This window comes from Molossus molossus, unplaced genomic scaffold (assembly GCF_014108415.1).
Source record: "Molossus molossus isolate mMolMol1 unplaced genomic scaffold, mMolMol1.p scaffold_m16_p_9, whole genome shotgun sequence".
NCBI lineage: Eukaryota > Metazoa > Chordata > Mammalia > Chiroptera > Molossidae > Molossus > Molossus molossus.
Genome location: NW_023425403.1, coordinates 26509873 through 26530168, shown reverse-complemented (window position 1 = coordinate 26530168; position 20296 = coordinate 26509873). Strand labels below are relative to the sequence as shown.

The 20296-nt window shown below is 41.8% G+C and overlaps 1 protein-coding gene and 1 pseudogene across 2 annotated transcripts in view; one reads left to right on the top strand and one right to left on the bottom strand.

The window, feature by feature from the left end:
* Window positions 1-19849, bottom strand: part of ASH2L (ASH2 like, histone lysine methyltransferase complex subunit) — a 30362-nt gene extending 10513 nt beyond the window's left edge. Inside the window, exons 1-10 of one of the 2 annotated variants that reach the window (XM_036250028.1) lie at window positions 19639-19849; window positions 18927-18993; window positions 18659-18804; window positions 15597-15685; window positions 15252-15346; window positions 9693-9788; window positions 7730-7825; window positions 5916-5991; window positions 3555-3648; window positions 2392-2609 (exon numbers count right to left, since the gene is read on the bottom strand). In XM_036250028.1, the coding sequence (XP_036105921.1) occupies window positions 2392-2609; window positions 3555-3648; window positions 5916-5991; window positions 7730-7825; window positions 9693-9788; window positions 15252-15346; window positions 15597-15685; window positions 18659-18804; window positions 18927-18993; window positions 19639-19826 (1165 nt within the window). In that variant the 5' untranslated portion in view covers window positions 19827-19849. Of the gene's footprint in view, window positions 1-2391; window positions 2610-3554; window positions 3649-5915; window positions 5992-7729; window positions 7826-9692; window positions 9789-15251; window positions 15347-15596; window positions 15686-18658; window positions 18811-18926; window positions 18994-19638 lie in introns of both variants that reach the window. The other variant, XM_036250027.1, reaches the window with a different exon arrangement.
* Window positions 6198-7066, top strand: LOC118622953 (annotated as a pseudogene).
* Window positions 19850-20296: the final 447 nt, after the last annotated feature.

The following is a 20296-nucleotide window of genomic DNA, read 5'->3' as shown; positions in this document are numbered from 1 at the left end:
ATCAACAGTATCTTGATGGAACTGCAAGGCTACAGAGAAAAAGCTGTACACAAATGCTGCACTCTTAGTGAGTGTTTCTCACAGGGGTGAGCAATTCTGAAACTACTCTGTGCATATTCGAAATGAACAAACAAGTAAACATAGTGCAGAGATTCAGAGTTAGGGTCTCTTCCTATTGGAGAAAGAAGTTACAAAGAAGGAAATGTGGAAGGCTGGAATAACTCTGTGGTGTTCAGAATCCAAGGTACCAGGGTAAACTCAGTATAGCTAGCCTTGTATGTATGTGTCAGTATACATACATATATTTTCTACTTCTGAGAGAGGCTAGAAGCAACACCCAGTAACAGTAAGCATACCTACCAAATAGTCTTAAAAAACAAGGTTTCTGAACACCATTCTCCAATCAAAGGAGCCAGGGCTCCTTGGAGAAGTAGCTAATAGTTGGCCCGGGGCATGGAAAATACCAGATGAACCAGGAACACCCTGTAGTACCAGAAGGTAAGTACTAAAAAAAGATGATGCTTATCAAAAGAACACAAAAAACAACTTAAAGAAGCTTCTAATGGCCAAAGCTGGAATAATTTCAGCAACAAAATAAAGTATACTCACAGAATAAATATCTATGAGTCCATATTGATATAATCAAGTGAATAATAAATGGAAAAGGGAAGAAATAAAAAATCATCAGGCAAACACATTAACAATCCTTGAAGACAAGATCCACTGATGGATGCTAAAATCGGTATGCAAAACTTTACAGAGAAACAAGTTATTTGCATAGCTTCAAAGTATCTTTCCCCAAGATATTTATTAAGTACAAAGGGAAAGAGAGTACAGAAAGCCAGCAGAAACCACTTAACCAAATGATCATCAACATAGGCAAATCCGAAGATATATTGACATCATAAACTCCATGAGATGATGCAATGAGGACTCGTTTCTGTAGTGTTTTTATTTTATTTTATTTTAATTTTCTTATCCTCACCTGAGGACATTTTTTTTGTATTTATCTTCAGATAGAGTGGGAGGAAGAGACGGGGGAGGAGAGAGAGAGAGAGAGAGAGAGAGAGAGAAACATCGACGTGAGAAAGATACATCGACTGCTTGCCACCCATACAACCCCAACCAGGGTTGGGGACAAACAGCAACTGAGGTATGTGCTGTTAGTGGGAACCAAACCCGGGACTCTCTGGTCCCTGGGCTGATGCTCCAACCACTGAGCCAAAATGGCCAGGGTTGTAGTGTTTTGTTAATCCTCATCTGAGGAATTAAAAAAAAAAAAGTTTTTTCTTTATTGATATTAGAAAGAGAGTGAGGGGGGAGAGAGATAAAAACATCGATGATGACAGAACATCAATTGGCCACTTCCTGCATGCCCCCCACTGGGGATTGGGCCCACAACCTGGGCATGTGCCCTGACTGGGAATCGAACTGGTGACCTCTTGGTGCATGGGTTGATGCTCAACCACTGTGCTACACCGGTTGGATATTTTTTCCATTAATTTTTAGAGAGAGTAGAGGGAGGGAAGGAGGTGGGAGAGAGCAAGAGAGGGGAAAAAAACAGGGATGTGAAAGAGGCACATCAATCGACTGCCTCCCTCATGTGCCTCAACTGGGGCCAGGGATCGAATCTGTAACCTAGGTACGTGCCCTTGACCAGAATTGAACCCGTGACCCTTCAGTATAGGCCGACGCTCTAACCACTAAGCAACAATGGCCAAGGCTGTAGTGTTTTTCCAAAAAGAAAAAAAGCATAACCTCAGTCTAATTATAAGAAAAAGACAAACTTTCACTGAGAAATATTGGATAAAATAACTAATCAATACACTTAAAAAGTTATGGTTATGAAAAACAAGCAACTACTGAGAAACTGTTGATGACTGCAAGAAACTAAGGAGAAATAAGTAAATGCCATGTGAGATCCTAAAAAAGAGGCATTAATGAAATTTAAATAAAGTCTTTAGTTTCATTAATAGCTTTTACCAATGTTAACTTCATGGTTTTGATCATTACACTATGGTTGTATAAGATGTTACCATTAGAAAGCTCAATGAGAAATACATGGAAACTATAGTTTTTGCAACTTTACTGTAAGTTTAAAATTACTTCAAAATAGAAAGTTTTAATAAACCATATATATGTGTATTATGTATGTATTGCGTGTGTGTGTGTGTGTGTGTGTGTACACATATATTATCTATATAATGGCTAGAGCATACAGGAAGAGACAAAAAAGGAAATTATTTCTTGCACATTCTGGCTGAGCCCAGAGATGGGGTGTGGAGCAGTGCTTATACACTGACATGTATGTCTACTTCTAGACTGGACAAAGCTGACGACAGTAGTTCAGGGTAACATTGGGTCGCACATGAACATGAATACTTTACATACCTCGATCATGTAGGGCTAACAAAACCCGTTCGTACAAGCAGGCTCTGTAGAGATCTCCAGGAATGGGTTTTCCTGCCCAGCAGTCGAGTTCAAGCTTCTCAGGGTCAGGGGCATGGGGATCAGGCTCAGCTAAAATATACCGATAGCCGTCTTTGTTAAATGGGTGTTCCAAGGGGTAGCCATGAGGGGGAAGGCGCTGAGCAGAAAACAAAGGGTCACTGCAGAAAGGAAAAAATAAAATCAAGAAACTAAAAGTCCCTCTAGCTCAACGGCCTTCAATTGTATAAAAACTCTTTCAGCTGGAACACAAGCTACTTCAGAAATGCTTTTCATTACTTAAATAGATCATCGTGCCCTCTGCTGGTAAAACAGAAATGAAAAGGATTCGCTTTATTTAGCAAAATAGTTTTGTTTTGTTTTTGTTTTTAGAGTGGGTGGGGGGAGAAACATCGATGTGAGAGAGACTCATCAATTTGTTGCCTCCCGCATGACCCCCACTGGGCCAGGGATCAAACCCTCACCTGAGGTACATGCCCTTGACTGGGAATCAGACCAGTGACTCTGGTCTGCAGGTAGATGCTCTAATCACCGAGCCAAACCAGCCAGGGCAGCAAAGTAGTTTTGGTTAATTACTCACTGAGCCAGTACATCACAGAGAAGAGAGGAAGTAGTGAAGGTGATTTCCCTTAGTGGATTTATTACTATCAACTAATGAATAGAAACCCAGCAATATAAACACTTACTATCTGTTGTCTAAATAAGAAATGACCAGGATTTCAATACCTCAATATTGAACAAAGTGAAGGGAAGAGGCAGAAAGTTTATGTAAGGAGTCAGTGTTCAATATTGGTTTCACTCTCTCCTCCATTAAGCCTTTCTCAAAATGCCTTACTAGCACTTGACTCCCCAGGTAAATCAACAGAGTACCGCCCTGTAGCTGGTTCACGTAGTACTAAGTTTATAAATCAGGATACCTAGCCTGGGGTTATTTTACTCCTCAAAGTGCTCAAGATTTGAGAAAAATGGACAGATAGTAAGTTTTTCGTATACATTTCTTATACATTTGAGCTCCTGAAAAATACGGCTCTTTTCCTCTGACAGACTTTGCCAGAACCAAACGATACTCTAAGAGCGGTGAATGGAGGTGAGTGTTCTCTGCCCACCTCCGAGCCTTCTTGGTGGTCCCTGTGGTCCCTCCATCCTGCTGTTTGCGCTTAGCTCCTCTTCCTTTTCCACTGCTTCCTGCTGCAATTCCCCCTTTGAAGAGAAGGCAGATCACTTTCTATGAGCTGTGACAAAAGTACCACGTGGACACAAATTCCATGGGGACTAACACTCCCAGCGTGCATTTGTGTAACACCACAGGAGGATTTCCTTCCCCAAAGCATATTGGATTTCATCCTGGTTCTGAATTAATGTGCCGAGTGTCTCACAGCCCAGAACACTGGGTTCTGGCAGTAAGCTCAAATGAACCTGTGTTCCATTTTCAACCTTCCCTTCTTAGTGAACTGTAAATACCAGGACACTTTCTGAGGATGTGACACAAATGCATTTTCCCTCATTCAGATTCCGAACACCCACAGCTAAAAACAACTGCGTGGATAAAGCTTTTTTTCCATTCAAGTCAACACAAACATCCATAAAGAGAGAATATCCTCACTATAAGTAGATGTTCGCTTGCTTGAACTACACATGATATATCTCATAAACACAATAAAGGCACAATATCTGCAAAAGCACTTAACTTGAATATCCAACAGACAAAAGTACATCAGACATAGAAAACAAAAACAGAAGTACTAAAAAGGTGTTTCTCTCCAGTGCTCCTACTGGGGTTATCTACTGTGGTTGCGCATGACACAAGCTTAAGCAAGAACGCTTTAAATTTAGTAGGCAATTTTTACAATTATTAGGGCTGTGCCAATGCAAAAAATTCAGTTCAACTAATCTGACTTGTGGAATTAAGAGCAAATATTAAAAGATAATTTACATACTTAATTTAAAACATTTAGCTACATACTAAGGCCACAAGAAATACTACCTCATGTATTTCTGAAATAGGTACTTGAAACTTTTTGTCCAATGCTGTCATTCCTCTGAATTAGTTTGTCTTCTAGAAAATGTCCCTGAACTGCAGGAAAACACCTTTATGTAAACAACTGCATATAGTACTGTATTTTAATTTGGGGCAAGCGCAGAAATTATCAGCAGTTCTGCTGCAATAAAAAAGATCAAGATGTTGAGGGCGGGTCATATTCTGCATACTCAGGACCAGATTTATGCAGACCTTCCTTTTATGAACACATCAGGTGTGATTCCTATTTCTCATAAAAGATTTAATGTTAAACTGTTGCAACATCAATAACTCTAGTTTGAGTTACCTTAATCAAAAAACTTAGGTTTTTATTATCATTTGCGTTTAAATTATTTTAAGAGAGAAATTTTAGATCTATCTTGCACAAAACAATTCTGGCCGTGTTAGGCAGAATATGACAAGCTTTTAATTACTAACATTAAACTGGAACTACTGCTTCATATTAAGTGCTACTGCCACCATTTTCACAATGCTTTAATTTTTAATTTAGTTATAGCTTCTACCACAACTCAGCAAAAGCACTTTCCAAACCACAAAATACTTAAGTCTGAGAGGCTGAAAGAAGACAGAGGAGGAATTCACCTCCAAAAGAAGCTCCACCTGTAACAACAGAAGTGGCACTATGTATTTGTTAAATTTTAACAATTAGGAGGGGAAAAAAATGGTGTAAAAAGATAAACAATACCCTTAGCTATTTTCAATCTTGGAATATTAGTAAGAGAAAATTATTACATAATTAAGATGCTACCACTCCAAAAAAACAAGTTAATGATGCGATGTGTTTGATGAATAGCTAGCCACCACCCAGCAACCCCAAATCTCATTAGATTATCATTAGTAATGAAGGGCATTTCTGCTATTAGATGAGTTACCAATAGAAAAACCATGCTAGCCCTGGCCGGTTTTGCTCAGTGGTTAGACCATCGGCCTGCGGACCAGAGAGTCCTGGGATCAGTTCCCGCTAGGGGCACGTACAAAAAAAGAAAGAAAGAAAAAGCATGCTATAGTGGGTGATTGATACAGAAAATGCTATCATGCAAATAAGCTAAAGTCCCAGGGCAAGAAAATTAGAAGATGGTATAAGAAGTTTGTTAAATAATAGCTCAGTTAAGGAAAAAAGAATGGAGAACAACTGAATCTAAATGGTTATAAGGATACAATTGGGGAGTCTAATGTAAACACAGTAAATCTAACCTTAAAATTATACCTTTATGTTACATCTGTTTAAGACCAAACTGTGGTGTAAAGTGCCAAAGAGTTCTCCTCCACTACCATCTGTCACAACCTTGGCTAGCTCCTAAAAATTGAATTTAGGACTTTAAAGCATCTTGGTAAATATCCAGATAAGAGTCAACCCAAAGAATGCCCAGTTCTAGGCACATATGGATTCAATACCTTACAGATACTTGATCAATGAGACAACACTTACCATTTAAATTCCCACTGGTAGACACAGCACTGCTTTGTTTTTGGTTGTCATAAGCAGGACCAATGTTACTAAGATCCTAGAGAGAAAAATACTCAATTACAATAAGGAGGCTATATAATCAAACCAACCTGGCAATGCTCAAAGAAACCAGAAGAAATTCTAATAGAATGGGAAGGGAACCTGACGATCCTAAAGAGTCTGAAATTTGGATGTCCCAAACTTGGATGTTTCAGGGATCAGCAAGTAAGACTTGTCAAGTGTAACAATCAAAGTGGTTTAAGAATGATAAGACAATTCCCTTTCCTCTCTCTCCTCCCACTGCCAAAGGTGCTGAAAGGAAAGAAGGCGAAGGGGAAGAAGGTGGTGCTGGACCCTGCTGTCGTGAAGCAGCAGGAGACTAGGGAGGTAGTAAATCCAGTTTCAGAAAAGGCCCAAGGATTTTGGCACTGGACAGACATCCAGGTCAAAAGGGACCTCATCCGCTTTGTCAAAGGCCCTGCTACATTCTGTTGCAGCAGCAAAGGACTATTCTCTGTAGGCATCTGATAGTGCCTCCCACCATTAACCAGTTCACCCAGGTCTTGGACTGCAAACAGCTAATCAACTGCTTACGCTGGCCCACAAGTACAGACCAGAGACAAAGCAAGAGAAGCAGAGATTGTTGTCCTGGGCTGAGAAAAAAGCTGCTGGCAAAGGGATGTCCCTACCAAGAGGCCACCTGTCCTTCGAGTAGGGCTTAACACAGTCACCATCCTGGTGGAGAACAAGAAAGCTCAGCTGCTAGTGACTACACACAATAAGGATCCCATTGCGGTGGTTGTCTTCCCGCCTGCCCTGTGCCGTAAAACGGGGGTTCCCCACTGCATTATCAAGGGGAAGGTCAGGCTGGGTGTCTAGTTCAGAGGAAGACCTGCACCACCACTGCCTTCATCCAGGTTAACTCAGAAGACAAAGGAGCTCGGGTTAACCTGGTGGAAGCTATCCAGACCCAATACAACGACAAATGAGATGAGATCCATCGCCACATCCTGGGCCCAGAGTAGGTGGCTCACATTGCCAAGCTGGGAAAGGCCAGGGCTAAGGAACTGGCCACCAAGCTTGGCAAAGTGTGCACTGTTGAGTTTTCTGTACATAAAAGTTATAAAAAATGATTAGAAATGGCAATCACCAGTGAGTAGGGGTGATGGTGGGCAACAGCAAACTGGATTGCCTAAGCCCCATTTACTCGGCTCCCTGGAAGAATTCAGGATTAGTGTAGTCAGATCTTTTCATGTTACAAGACAAGACAAAAACCTAAATTTCTATGTGAAATTTTGAATTTTTCAAGGCTGGCAAATCAAACATTTTAGGAAGATCTGATTTCCTGAGATGCCATATGTGACCCTTGCCACTGAACAAGAGTAGAAATTTTCTTTTTCTTCATGTTATGCTGGATGCAACAGAAATTCTTCACAAGAAATTTTTCTTCACAATAACAAAAGTTTTTAAGAAAAAAATGAGAACAAAAACTTCAAAATAACTTGGAATGGCATATTTGCGTTACAAGTGAGGAAACTAAACTTAAAAAATATAAGAATAATATGCATAGAGTAACATTTTGGGGAACAGCCAGAACTAAAACACTAGTTTCCTGGTTTGAGGTTAGTGTTGTATCTTTCCACATGTGCCAATAATGATTTATTTGGAGCCCACCGTGTTACCGGCATGTAACGGCAGTGCATTATATATAGCAAACACACAAATGTAAACAAAACCCGATTCCTGTCCCCAAGTGATCCCAAATCAAGAGGGGAATATAAAGCATATTAATGTACCTGATCTAAAAGTCCAAATTTGGGGTAATCTTCTTCTGGGTCCTTACTCCCAGGATCAGGGTGTTCCTTTACCAAGAATACATCTCTTTCTTTACTCTAAAAGAAAACAGCATTTTATTATTACTTGAAATTTTACACTGAAAAGAAGTACTCAATGAATGAATGATCAACCACCAACTCTAATTCTTAGGTATAATCTCGAAAAGACAGTACTGTTTTCTCTCCAATTAAAAAATTAATACATGGCCCTGGCCGGTTTGGCTCAGCGGTTAGAGCGTTAGCCTGCAGTCCGGAGAGACCCGGGTTCAGTTCCCGCTAAGGGCATGTACCTTGGTTGCAGTTTGTCCCCGACCAGCCCTGGATGGGTTGTACGGGTGGCAATCACTCGATGTGTCCCTTTCATGTCAATGTTTCTCTCTCTCTCCCTCCCTCCCACTCTATCTGAACAAAAAATGGAAAAATGTCCTCGGGTGAGGATAAAAAAAAAAAAAAAAAATTAATACATGATCATCAAAAAATTCAAACAGTGAAACTTAAAAAAGTGAGAGAGCCAGCCCTGGCCAGGTAGCTTAGTTGGTTGGAGTGTTGTTCCATACACCAAAAAAGTCATGGGTTCGATTCCCTGTCAGGACACATATTTAGGTAGTGGGTTCAATTCCCTGGCTGGGGAGCTTATGGGAGGCAACCAACTGAATTTTCTCTCTCTCTCTAAAATCAAGTGAAGATAAAGAGAGCCAGAATCCTCCATAATCCCCACCTCTCCCTGCACTGCACAGAGATAAGGATTGCTGACAACTTGCTGCTGCTTCTTCCCCAGGTGCTCTTTAATTCTCAGGACAGCAATGTTTAGAACAGTTATTTGTTTTTTTAAAAATCAAAGGAAAAACTGCTCCAATTTCAGTATAAAATTATACTTGCAAGAGTGTAGTGGACAAAGGTTTCAGTGTCATAAAAAAAAGTGATGCAGGCCCAGCCGGTGCAGCTCAGTGGTTGAGCATCGACCCACACACCAGGAGGTCATCGGTTTGATTCCTGGTCAGGACACATGCCCAGGCTGTGTGGGCCAAACTCCCAGTGGGGGCCATGCAGGAGGCAGCTAATCAATGTTCTCTCTCATCAATGTTTCTATTTCTCTCTCCCTCTCTCTAAAAATCAATAAAGAAAAAAAAAATGTAGTTAAAAAAATATAAAAGTAAGCCCTGGCCGGTTTGGCTCAGTGGTTGAAGTGTCGGCCTGCGGTCCAGAGAGACCCGGGTTCAGTTCCCACTAAGGGTGCGTACCTCGGTTGCAGTTTGTCCCTGGCCCTGGTTGGTTGTGCGGGTGACAACCACTTGATGTGTCCCTTTCACGTCGATGTTTCTCTCTCTCTCCCTCCCACTCTATCTGAACAAAAAATGGAAAAATGGCCCTGGCCGGTTTGGCTCAGCGGTTAGAGCATCGGCCTGCGGTCCGGAGAGACCCGGGTTTGGTTCCCGCTAAGGGCAGGTACCTTGGTTGCAGTTTGTCCCCAGCCCTGGTTGGGTCATGTGGGTGGCAACCACTCGATGTGTCGCTTTCACGTCGATGTTTCTCTCTCTCTCTCCCTCTCACTCTATCTGAACAAAATATCGAAAAATGTCCTCGGGTGAGGACTAAAAAAAAAATGGAAAAGTGTCCTCGGGTGAGGACTAAAAAAAAAAAAAAAAAAAAAAAATGGAAAAGTGTCCTCGGGTGAGGATTAAAAAATAAATAAATAAATAAAATAAAAAAGTGATGCAGGCACAGTAAGATACAACACACAACTTACTGATTTTGTGTAAAAACTATTAAGATGGACAGTTAGTTATATGGTACTCTGCAAGATTTAATACTAAGTTGTTTTCATTTTCTTTGTCATAACATTATTTCAATGAGACCAAAGAGAATTTAACTTAAACAGAGAACACAGCCTAAATGTTGAGTCCAGTCATTTTCATCTACTCACCATTGTTTTAACAATGTTATTTGGCCAAGTCATTTTCCCAGGTCTCTGTCTGGTCGTCATGCACTCCCAGTATTTATCAATAAATGGTATGATATCCTAATTTTTAAAACAAAATACATTAAGACATTTATAACTAATTTCAAAGTTATGCTCACAAAAAAAGGAAAGAAAACTACATTTTCAAGACCTTGTCATAATCAAGAGAAAAACCCACGTTTAGTCTTAATGACTGAACAAATCTACAACTGCAAGCAAACAACATATAGATTGTGGGAAATTTCAAACAAGTCTATACAAATCTTAGCAACAGAGCTTACAATCCAGTTGAATTATCTTGGTTGTCATCTGAAAGATGACTCCAAAGTTAAGTCTCTTTCCTGAGCTCCTGTTTCTACCTGCTTGAGACATCTCCATCAGGACATCCCACAGGCTTCTCAACATTCTTGTGAATAAAACTGAATTCTGTTATCTTACCTCGCAAATCTGCTCTGTAGGTTTTTATTCTTGCTGTTAATACTAGAATCACCTATCACCCAGAATCACAAGCTAGACACCATGGAGTCAACCTTAACTCTTCTTGTATAACCTTCACATCCAATCACCAAATGAATTTTTAATTTTCAGAAACTTCTCACTAATCAGGCCTCCTTTCCATCCCCACTGCCCCGACAGTGGTCCTCACCAGTTCTAGCCTGCATGACTAAAACAATGAGCTCCATCTTCTGATATCTACTTTCCCCTTTCTAGGCCATTCTTCCAGAGTTAGAGTCCACCACTAACATCTTCCACTGGAGTTGGTTCAGTGAACACTGTATCTTTACTAAAAGGAACCAGGATTGCAGAAGGGAAAGTACAAGGGAGGCCTGGAATATTCTGCTGTTCCAGAAAGTAAGGAAGAGTTCAAAAACTATAGGAACGTATCAAAAATTTCAGGAGTCAGCTGGATGGGACTACACTAGTCAGATCTGAGCATCAGAAACCCTAAATCCAATAATGAACTATAAATACCCACAAATCCACCTGGCTGGTTTGGCTCAGTGGTTAAGAGTGTCAGACCATAGACCAAAGAGTGATGGGTTGGAACCCCAGCCCCAGGTTGTGCAGAGGGCAACCAACTGATGTGCCTCTCTTACATCAATATTTGTTTCTCTCTCTTTCTCCCTCCCTCTCTCACACTCTATCTAAAAATCAATGGAAAAATATCCTTGGGTGAGTGAGTGAATGAATGAATGAATGCACTGCAGTTTCTGTCTTGAAAAAAAACTATCCAGAAATCCATAGTGATACTTAAAAAAAAAAAAAAGGCCCTGGCCGGTTTGGCTCAGCAGTTAGAGCGTCAGCCTGTGGTCCGGAGAGTCCTGGGTTCGGTTCCTGCTAGGGGCACGTACCAAAAAAAAGATATATAAACAAAAACTTCACAGAAGAATTGCAACCATTAAATGTATTGTTTTACAACCAACTCTATTAACTGCTGCAAGCTAGGATAATCAATGGTTGCTAAAACCACTGCTTGAAAGGATTAGGAGAACAAGACATTCATACAATCTCTATGTATCATGCCACAGATTACTTAACTACAAAGAAAAAAGGTTTCTTGCCCTGCCCGTGTGGCTCAGTGGATTGAACATCGTTCCATGGATTGAGAGGTCCGGGTTCAATTCCCAGTCAGGGCAGACACCAGGGTTGAGGGCTCGATCCCTAGTAGGGGTCGTACAGGAGGCTGCCAATTGATATTTCTCTCTCACATCTGTTTCTATCTCTATCCCCCCCAAAAATCAATAAAAACACATTAGAAAAAGAGAGGTTTCTTTATAATTGACAAATCTGGTAGATACCTCCTCTTTATTCAAACAGTCAAATTTAGGATCACCAATAATAAAACCAATATCTTGACATGCCTCCTGATGTGACTCATAGAAAAACACACATATTACCCACATAATAATCTTGCTGTAAATGTTTCATCTGAACCTAACCATGATGAAACAATCAGATAAATGCCGTGAACTCTGAGAAAGAAGAAACCTACTAAGAGCACCTGGTGGCTAACTGGGCTTAAATTTAAAAAAAAAAAGTCCAGCAGCCATTTTCTACGCAAGGTCTCTCATGCAAACTGCACTTCAGGGAGAGGCCTGCAGTGCCCGCCTGCCTGTGTTCCTGCCCTCTGAGCCAGCCCTTATAAAGGTTTCCTGGAACCCTACTTCAGCCAATAGGACTGAGGCTTTCCCCATGCAGTCTGAACAGTGCAGCTCAGACCATCCAGAGCAGCTCTATTTTTTTTTTTTTCCCCTCACTGAGGACATTTTTGCATTTATCTTCAGATAGGGCGGGAGGGAAAGAGTGAGGAAGAAAGAGAGAGAGACAAACATCGATGTGAGAGAGACATCGAGTGGTCACCATCCACACAACCCCAACCGGCCGGGGACAAACTGTAACTGAGGTACGTGCCCTTAGCAGGAACCGAACCCAGGACTCTTGGGTCTGCAGGCCGATGCAGAGCAGCTCTATTTTGACCAATTAGGGCAGTGCCTTTTGGACCAATCAAACTGCAAAGATCTGGAGTCCTCATCTGCACGAGGACAGAACAATCAGGGACCAGTGGCAGGGACTTCTGTTCATATAAGCCAGCTCCCTTCAGGCTCTGAGAGCATACTTTTCCTTTCCACTGAAGACTTTCTCTCCTTGGCTGAGCTTCTGAAACACCAAAGATGTCTCACCAGAGGGGAGCAGAGGGAGCCAATCTAAGTAGTGCAAAGTGGAGCAGAGCTGTCTGGCTGGGGAGGGACCTACCTTTGCCCACCCCTGTACACTAACATATAAAAGAATACAAGTTGTATTCCTGGCTGGTTGGTTGTTAGTTACAGCATCATCCCATATAACAAAAGGTTGCAGGTTCCATTCCTGGTCAGGGCACACACGTAGGTTGTGGGTTTGATCCTAGGTTGCAGGTTAAATCCTGGTTGAGGTGTGCGTGAGAGACGATCAACTGATGTTTCTCACAAGAGTGATTCTCTTTCTCTCTAACAAACACATCTTCGGGTGAGAATTAAAAAAAATTTTTTTTTTAAATTAAAATAAAAAACCACACACACACACAAAAACCTTAGCCCAGCTGGTGTGATTCAGTGGACTGAGTGTTGTCCCATGGACTGAGAGGTCCCTGTTCAATTTCCAGTCAGGGCACATGCCCAGGTTGTGGGCTCAATACCCAGTAGGGGGCATGCAGGAGGCAGCCGATTGATGTTTCTCTCACAATGATGTTTCTCTCTCTCTCTCTCTCTCCCCCCTAAAAAAAAAAAAAAAATCAATAAAAACATTAAACAAAATAATAAAAATAAATAAAAAGTTTAAAAAACAAAACAAGTTATATATATTAGATAGTTGTATTGAATCACCATTAAATTTTTTGTGAATGATTACCGTACTGTGGTTATGAGATAATGCTGGGTAAGTATAATGTCTATAATTTAGTCTCATATAGCAGAGAGGGAAATATAGATAAGGGGAGATAAAGAAAATGTAGCAAAATATTAACTGGCAATTCTAGGTGAAGAATAAACAGATGTTAGTTGGACTACTTGAATTTTTCTGTATATTTGAAAATTTCAAAATAATTTGGGAAAAAAACTAAGAGAAAAAAAAGTCTATCGTAGCATACTCTATTTAAAGCACTTTTAAAACATACATTCTTATTGATTTTAGAGAGAGAGGAAGGGAAAAGAGGTGGGGAGGGAGGGAAGGTGAAGAGGGAAGAGAGAAAGAGAGACAGAGACAGAGAGAGAGACAGAGACAATCAATGTGATAGGGAAACATGGATCAGCTGCCTCCTGCACAACCCCTGCTGGGGATGGATTCCCCCAACCTAGGCAAGTGCCCTGACCAGGAACTGAACCAGCAACTTTTTGGTGCATGGGACGACACTCATCCAACTGAGCCACATCTTTCGGGGCATTTTAAAGCACTTTTGCCCTGGCCAATTTGGCTCAGCAGTTGGAGCGTCGGACGGTGGTCGAGAGAGACCCGGGTTTGGTTCCCGCTAAGGGGCGCGTACCTCGGTTGCAGTTTGTCCCCGGCCCTGGTTGGTTGTGCGGGTGGCAGCCACTCAATGTGTCCCTTTCGTGTCGATGTTTCTCTCTGCCCTCCCCCCCCTCTATCTGAACAAAAAATGGAAAAATGTCCTCGGGTGAGGATTAAAAAAAATAATAAATAAAGCACTTTTTTTTTTTTTTTAAATCCTCATTCGAGGACATTTTTCCATTTTTTGTACAGACAGAGTGGGAGAGAGAGAGAGGGAAACATCGATGTGAAAGGGACACATCGAGTGGCTGCCACCCACACGACCAACCAGGGACAAACTGCAACCGAGGTACATGCCCTTAGCGGGAACCAAACCCGGGTCTCTCCGGACCGCAGGCGGACGCTCTAACCGCTGAGCCAAACCGGCCAGGGCTAAATAAAGCACTTTTAATGCAGGGAAAAAAGGAGGTGTGGAGGGGAGCCTCTGCTGACTCCTGCAGCTTATAGGATTAAGTCCTAGTTTCTCTGTTTCATAGAAAAGACCCTTGCCAAAGTCTGATGCTGACTATGTTGATTTCACTACACATCCCATACTAATGTCTTTCAAATTGCAGGTTGCAAGCTATTAGTTGGTTAGAGGTCAAAACTTATTCTATAGCCCTGGCTGGTTTGGCTCGGCGGTTAGAGCGTCGGCCTGTGGTCCGGAGAGACCCGGGTTCAGTTCCCGCTAAGGGCATATACCTCGGTTCTGGTTTGTCCCCGGCCCTGAGGGGTCATGCGGGTGGCAGCCACTCAATGTGTCCCTTTCGTGTCGATGTTTCTCTCTCTCTCTCTTCCGCTCTCTCCCTCCCACTCTATCTGAACAAAAAATGGAAAAATGTCCTCAGGTGAGGATAAAAAAACAAAAAAATACTTATTCTATAGACTAGAACAGAAAATGTCAGCGTGTAGAAGGAAAAGATCAGCGGATAAGCCTTGTTAGATGAACCTTGTTTGTTTTAAATGAAAGTGAGTAAGTATGAATGTATACTAGGTCACAAAGTAAACTCTACTGTTTTCAAATTTACTTAATTTTCATATTTCTTACCATGAATCACAGTAAGGACTCATGGATGGAATAATCATCTAATTCTGAATCCTGACTTTAGTTACGTGTTTTTCCAGTTTAATAGTAATAAAAGATAATTATTTTTAATAAAAGACCTGTGTAATTTGGCTGCCTTTCCCCATGACAAAATCTGTGATGGCATCTAGTTCAATTAGGCTGAGAAAGTTTACCTCACGATCTGATTATTAATTGTGGGCTAGACAGTTATTAGCTTCTATAAAGCCAACCAAAACTATTTAATGATTCATCCCACTAATAGCTAAGCCAAGTGACATAATGTACACACATTAGGAAGTTAGTAAATTAAATGAAATAAGAACAATCACCGAATCTAGTAATATATTCATAAAAATCAGGGGAAAAGTATTCTTTTTTATGTAGGCGATCTACCTGATTTTTTGGCATAACTGCAGTTACATTAATGGTATCTCTACCTTATCTTTGGAGAACATGGTTTTCGGATGTTCATCTTGTGTTCGGGACTGCCACGTTAGGTTGGCCAAAGCACTAAGGCACATTTCCTTCAAGTCTATCAAAAATAAAAAGGTAGAAAAACTTTACTAGATTTTATTACCAAAAGAATATTCAGCTTTATGGTCTACAAATTAACCAGAAATAAAGTCATCATCTGATCTGAAATGAGCAGCAATTATTCAGAGCTAAACCCCAATGCAACTTTTACCAGCTACCAGGCAAAGGTTTCCTTCTTCTGCTAAGTCCAAATCCTTTTTCTTCCCAGCTAACTAGAGGACAATTCTTTTGCAGTATTTTGTTCTTACTTGCTTGCTTCCGGAGGAAATAGGTATTCCCACTATGATGGCACACATTGCAGTGAAAACTGTAGTTGGTCATGAAAGGTAGACAGGATCTGTAGGGCAGCCGAATTGTACAACTTAGTGAATTTCTGAACACACGCTTCTTTATGATAAGTAAAACAACAGTGAAAGTTATACAGCAGTGTTAATATATTAACATATTAATATAACCTTAAAAGTTAAAAAGGTTGCTCTGGCCAGTTTGGCTCAGTGATAGAGGGTCGGCCCATGGACCAATGAGTCTTGAGTTTGATTCCGGCCAACGGCATGTACCTCGGTTGCGGTTCGTCCCCAGCCCTGGTCAGGGCCATGCAGGAAGCAACCAGTCAATGTGTCCCTCTCATGTCGATGTTTCTTTCTCTCTCCCTCCCACTCTATCTGAAGACACACAGAAAAATATCCCCAGGTGAGGATTTAAAAAAAAAAAAAGTTAAAAAGGTCACCAAAATCAAAGCAAGGCCTGTGTTTTTACAAATACCTACATTTTTCTGTCACAAATACTTAATAAGACATTATCCACCATTGTGGATAATTCAGCATTTAGAAGGTTTCTCTCTCCGTCTCCCTTTCTCTCTCTGTAAAAATCAATTAAAAATCTTAAAAAAAAAAAGAAAGAGGGGAGAGTTTTCCAAGATATAAGTTATGAACTAGATTTGGGAAGATAAGTCACTTCTCTTTTCTGTAGGTGAACTATGTGTGGAGCAGGGAAAGTGTAAAGTGGGTGGCACTGGTATTAACAAGTTTGTCTAGGAGAGACGATTTGGTAGGGGAAAAAAAAGTCTTGAAAGGTAGGAAGTACAAGGCCTTCAGGTGAAATTAGATTTTTTCTCTTGGTAATGAGAAGTCCTTGAAGGGGAAATGATATGGTTAAAATGATAAGTTTAGTAACAGGATGGATAATGGAGAAACAGATTAGAGTAAGCGAATATACATAAAAAGCTTTTGTAGCAACCCCTGCAGAAGGTAAAAAGGCTTCACCTAGAGTGATATTAATAAAAATGAAAGTGACAAGCAAGTGTAGAAAGAAAGAAACCAGAAAGCGGGGTGGCTTATTAAATGGAGGGGCTGGGACTGGGTGGACAGGAAGTGACAGGAGTTCTAACCACTTAAGACAGCTTGTTATCATAAAGGGGAAATCTCCCGAAGAGAGAAGATCAAGCACAAGAAAAAACTTAACCTGTTTGAAGAAAAGAGAGGAAGAAGCCAGTGGAAGGAAACTGATTAAGGCAAAGACTGAGAAACTGATACATTAGAGAAAGAAAGTGGTGTGGTGGTGCTTGTACTGGATGAGTAGAAAAGTATAGGGAGAACCATCCAGCCGGTGTGGCTCAGTGGTTGAGTGTCGACCCATGCACCAAGAGGTTGCTGGTTCGATTCCCAGTCAGGGTACATGCCCAGGTTGTGGGCCTGATCCCCAGTGTAGGGCATGCAGGAGGAGGCCAACCGATGTTCTCTCTCACTGATGTTTCTATCTCTCTCTCTCAAATCAATAAAGAAAAAAAAAAAGTATAGGGAGAACTCAATCTTGAAAAAAGGAAAGTAACAGAAAAACAAAAGATCAGTTTAAATTGGAAGAAAAGAAATAAAAATAATGGCAGGTTTATCTTGGACTCTGCTGAAACTACTTAAGGTAGCCTCACAAAGAAGGTTCTCAAGTGTGTTTTCATTGCCACCACTCAGGGAATTGAGAAACATTCTTATAAATGTTAAGACTGAGTACCCTTACCTTTACTTTTCTCTGTAACCCCTTCTGTTAAAACAGCCTGTTGTGATAAACTCATTTACAGATGGCAAAGCAAAGACTCCGTGCCAGAGGTAGGTAAATAGTTATTCAACTCAAATACAATCAGGTGTTTAAAGCAGCCTTTTTCATACCCTGCTAGCTCACTTCCTCTTCTCAGCTGTAGAAGATAAACTGTCCCACTTAGTTGGGCCTTAGTGTAACTTCTCAAATTCAGGTACAAACTGGTCTCTACCAAAACTCTATAATGGTTTGATTCTTCCCTGGATTGCTCCAAGTTATCGCTCCTGGTAAATTTCCTTTCCTAGGTCCAGTCTATTCAAACCAACCCTATTTGGCCAAAGTGGCCAGATTTTAAGGTCTTTTTTTGTTACAAGGTTTGCTTAGCTCCTTTATTTTCCCTGTAGATAGATCTTTCTACTAAGATCAATTATTTCTTCCTGATCCTTCAGTACTTTTCTTTTGTAAACATTCTATCCTGTCACCAGTCAAATGTTAACTGGAACATTAGCATTTCTAAAACCCATTTTAACTAGAAAACATTCAACACAAATGAGGGTATTTCTTCACAATCCCACCCAAAGAAATTAATGTATTGATGTAGCCTTATTTTGAGATAGTCTTGTCTAAATTTACTTGTATAATATGGACCATAAGGAACATCACAGAGAGCCAGCAGTGCATTTACTACCAAAGACAGTGAGTCAGTAATTGTCACTAGCTAGCTGTTGATAAGGCAAGAAGCCTTTCATTCTCACTCAGTCATAAAATGCTTTTAATTTACTAGAAGAGGTAAAAGATTGGAAATAGGTTTTGCTGAGGAGAGAACTCAGGATATCCAAAGGGAGTGAGTTAGAAACAAAAGCTAAAGAAAGGATGGCTCAGGCATGAAGAGTCATCTCAAATTTTGACATCATGCTTTGTCCACTATATACACCAACTCTTTCCTCAAAATCCACAACACCCAATACCAGGTTTAAATGACAGTGTCTCAAATCTGTTTATATAATACTCTGTAAGTGTAGTTTTGTCTCAAAATGACTGTAAGCTCAAAAGCAGGGATAATACCTATCATTGTACTTCTTAGGGCAGTGCTCTCGGTAGAAGAAAACATGCTCAGGGTATTAAAACAATTCCTGATTCAAATCCTACTACCCACTGAACAACGGTTAGAAGACACAGGGTAAACTATACGTTTATATTTGCCTACAAACTATTCAATCTCTGAATATGCTGAGATCTATTTTACAAAGTGATTCTTACAAAGACTACAAAAAATACTCACGAGGTATCTATGCCAAAGGTGTCGGCTGTGAACCATTTTGTACATATCCCACACTGCAGCTCTACTTCTCCCAACTGTCGGCCATTCTCTTCATCCACAGAGCCTCCTTGAGTATCCATTACCTCGGAAGTATCCCCAGCACCTTCCTGTGTCCAAAGAACAATTAGAGAATCAACTCAGTTGATCTGACTGTATTTATGACTCGCTTAAAAACTTAAAAAACAAGCCCTATTTTAGCCTTGCAAAGCATTCATAAAGAAATACTTACTAGTGTATCTTTTCCATTTGAGGATTCTGTCTCTAAACCGCCACTTACATCAACAGAGTTTACATCCCTGCAAGATAATGAAAGCACTCAAGTAAAAATTTTCAAGAAAAACCTCAAAACTCCTATTCCCAAAGATAATGATCAAAAGTAGTGGTGAACTCCACACTCAGCTTTTCCAGCTAAGTCCATTCTCAGGCTTGAGGTTCCCTGGGTTAGGAAGAATGTGGCTCCGACAGACGCAGCCCATGGGACACAGGGAAGCTTAATCCGCCCTTACAGACAAATCTACAGGGGATGGAACTGGTGGTCCGGGAGGAGCTTCGCGGTCGCGCAGCTCTCCCACTGTTTCGGAGGGACCTCCACTTCTTCCAGCCTGGCAATTCAAAGTGGTTTCTCCTCTGGGATATTTGAGGAGTTCCTGCCAGAGGACTGCGCTACCAGCCCCCTGCCAGGGTGCAAGGACCGGAGTCTGGACCAGAAACTAGGCTCCCACGGACCTTAAAAGGTGCAGAAAGGGGCGTAGCCTGAAACCCAGTTCAGAGCGAATGGGCCAAACGGCGGGTGGCACTACGATCCCGAAGGGGACAGGGCGAGCCGTTGGCTGCAGGGCCTGGGTTCGGAAAGGGCGGGCAGGAGGGATCCCGGGTCCGCGGGATTCCAGGAGGGGCGGGCCTCCCTCCCCGAGTCCTCCTGTGGCCGCGGGATGTTTTACCCGCTTTCGGCCTCTCCGGAACCGGGCTCGGTTGCTGGAGCAGCAGATGTCCCCTCTCCGGCTGGAGCGGCTGCTGCCACTCCCACCGGCTTCGTCTCCCCTTCCTCAGAAGCTGTTGCATTTGCGGCCGCTCCTGGGCCGGGTCCTGCACCCACTCCGGGTCCGGATCCAGTTCCCGCCGCCGCCATCACGGCCGCCTCCTAGACTTCTCGCGAGAATACTACATCCGTCTCGCGCGAGTTGCTGACAGCCTCTATAATCTTCAAACAGTAAAGGCCCAGGGTGGGTCCACCGCCTGCCTGAGTAATGCGCACTCCCGGCCCACTTTAAGGTCCCGCGGGCCGGCAGAAGTGGGCGGGGCGTCGAGACCGGACTAGCCACTGGCAAAGCAAGGTGAAAGGAAGCTGGATTATTAGTGGGATTTCTTCTAGCTCTGCCCCCATCCCAGGGGAAGATGCTGCGCATTTTCGTGTCCAGGAAATCACCGCGCAGATGAGGCGCCTAGAGAGCATTGGCTGCCTACAGACTTGAATGTTGTGCTGTGCATTGCAAACATTCCTCACCTTTAAATGTGGGGAACGTCTTCTAGAAAGAGGAGCACTGGCTGCCCCGCCCCAGAAGCAGTTTGTTGTATTGCCTGCCCTAAGGATCTGCCACT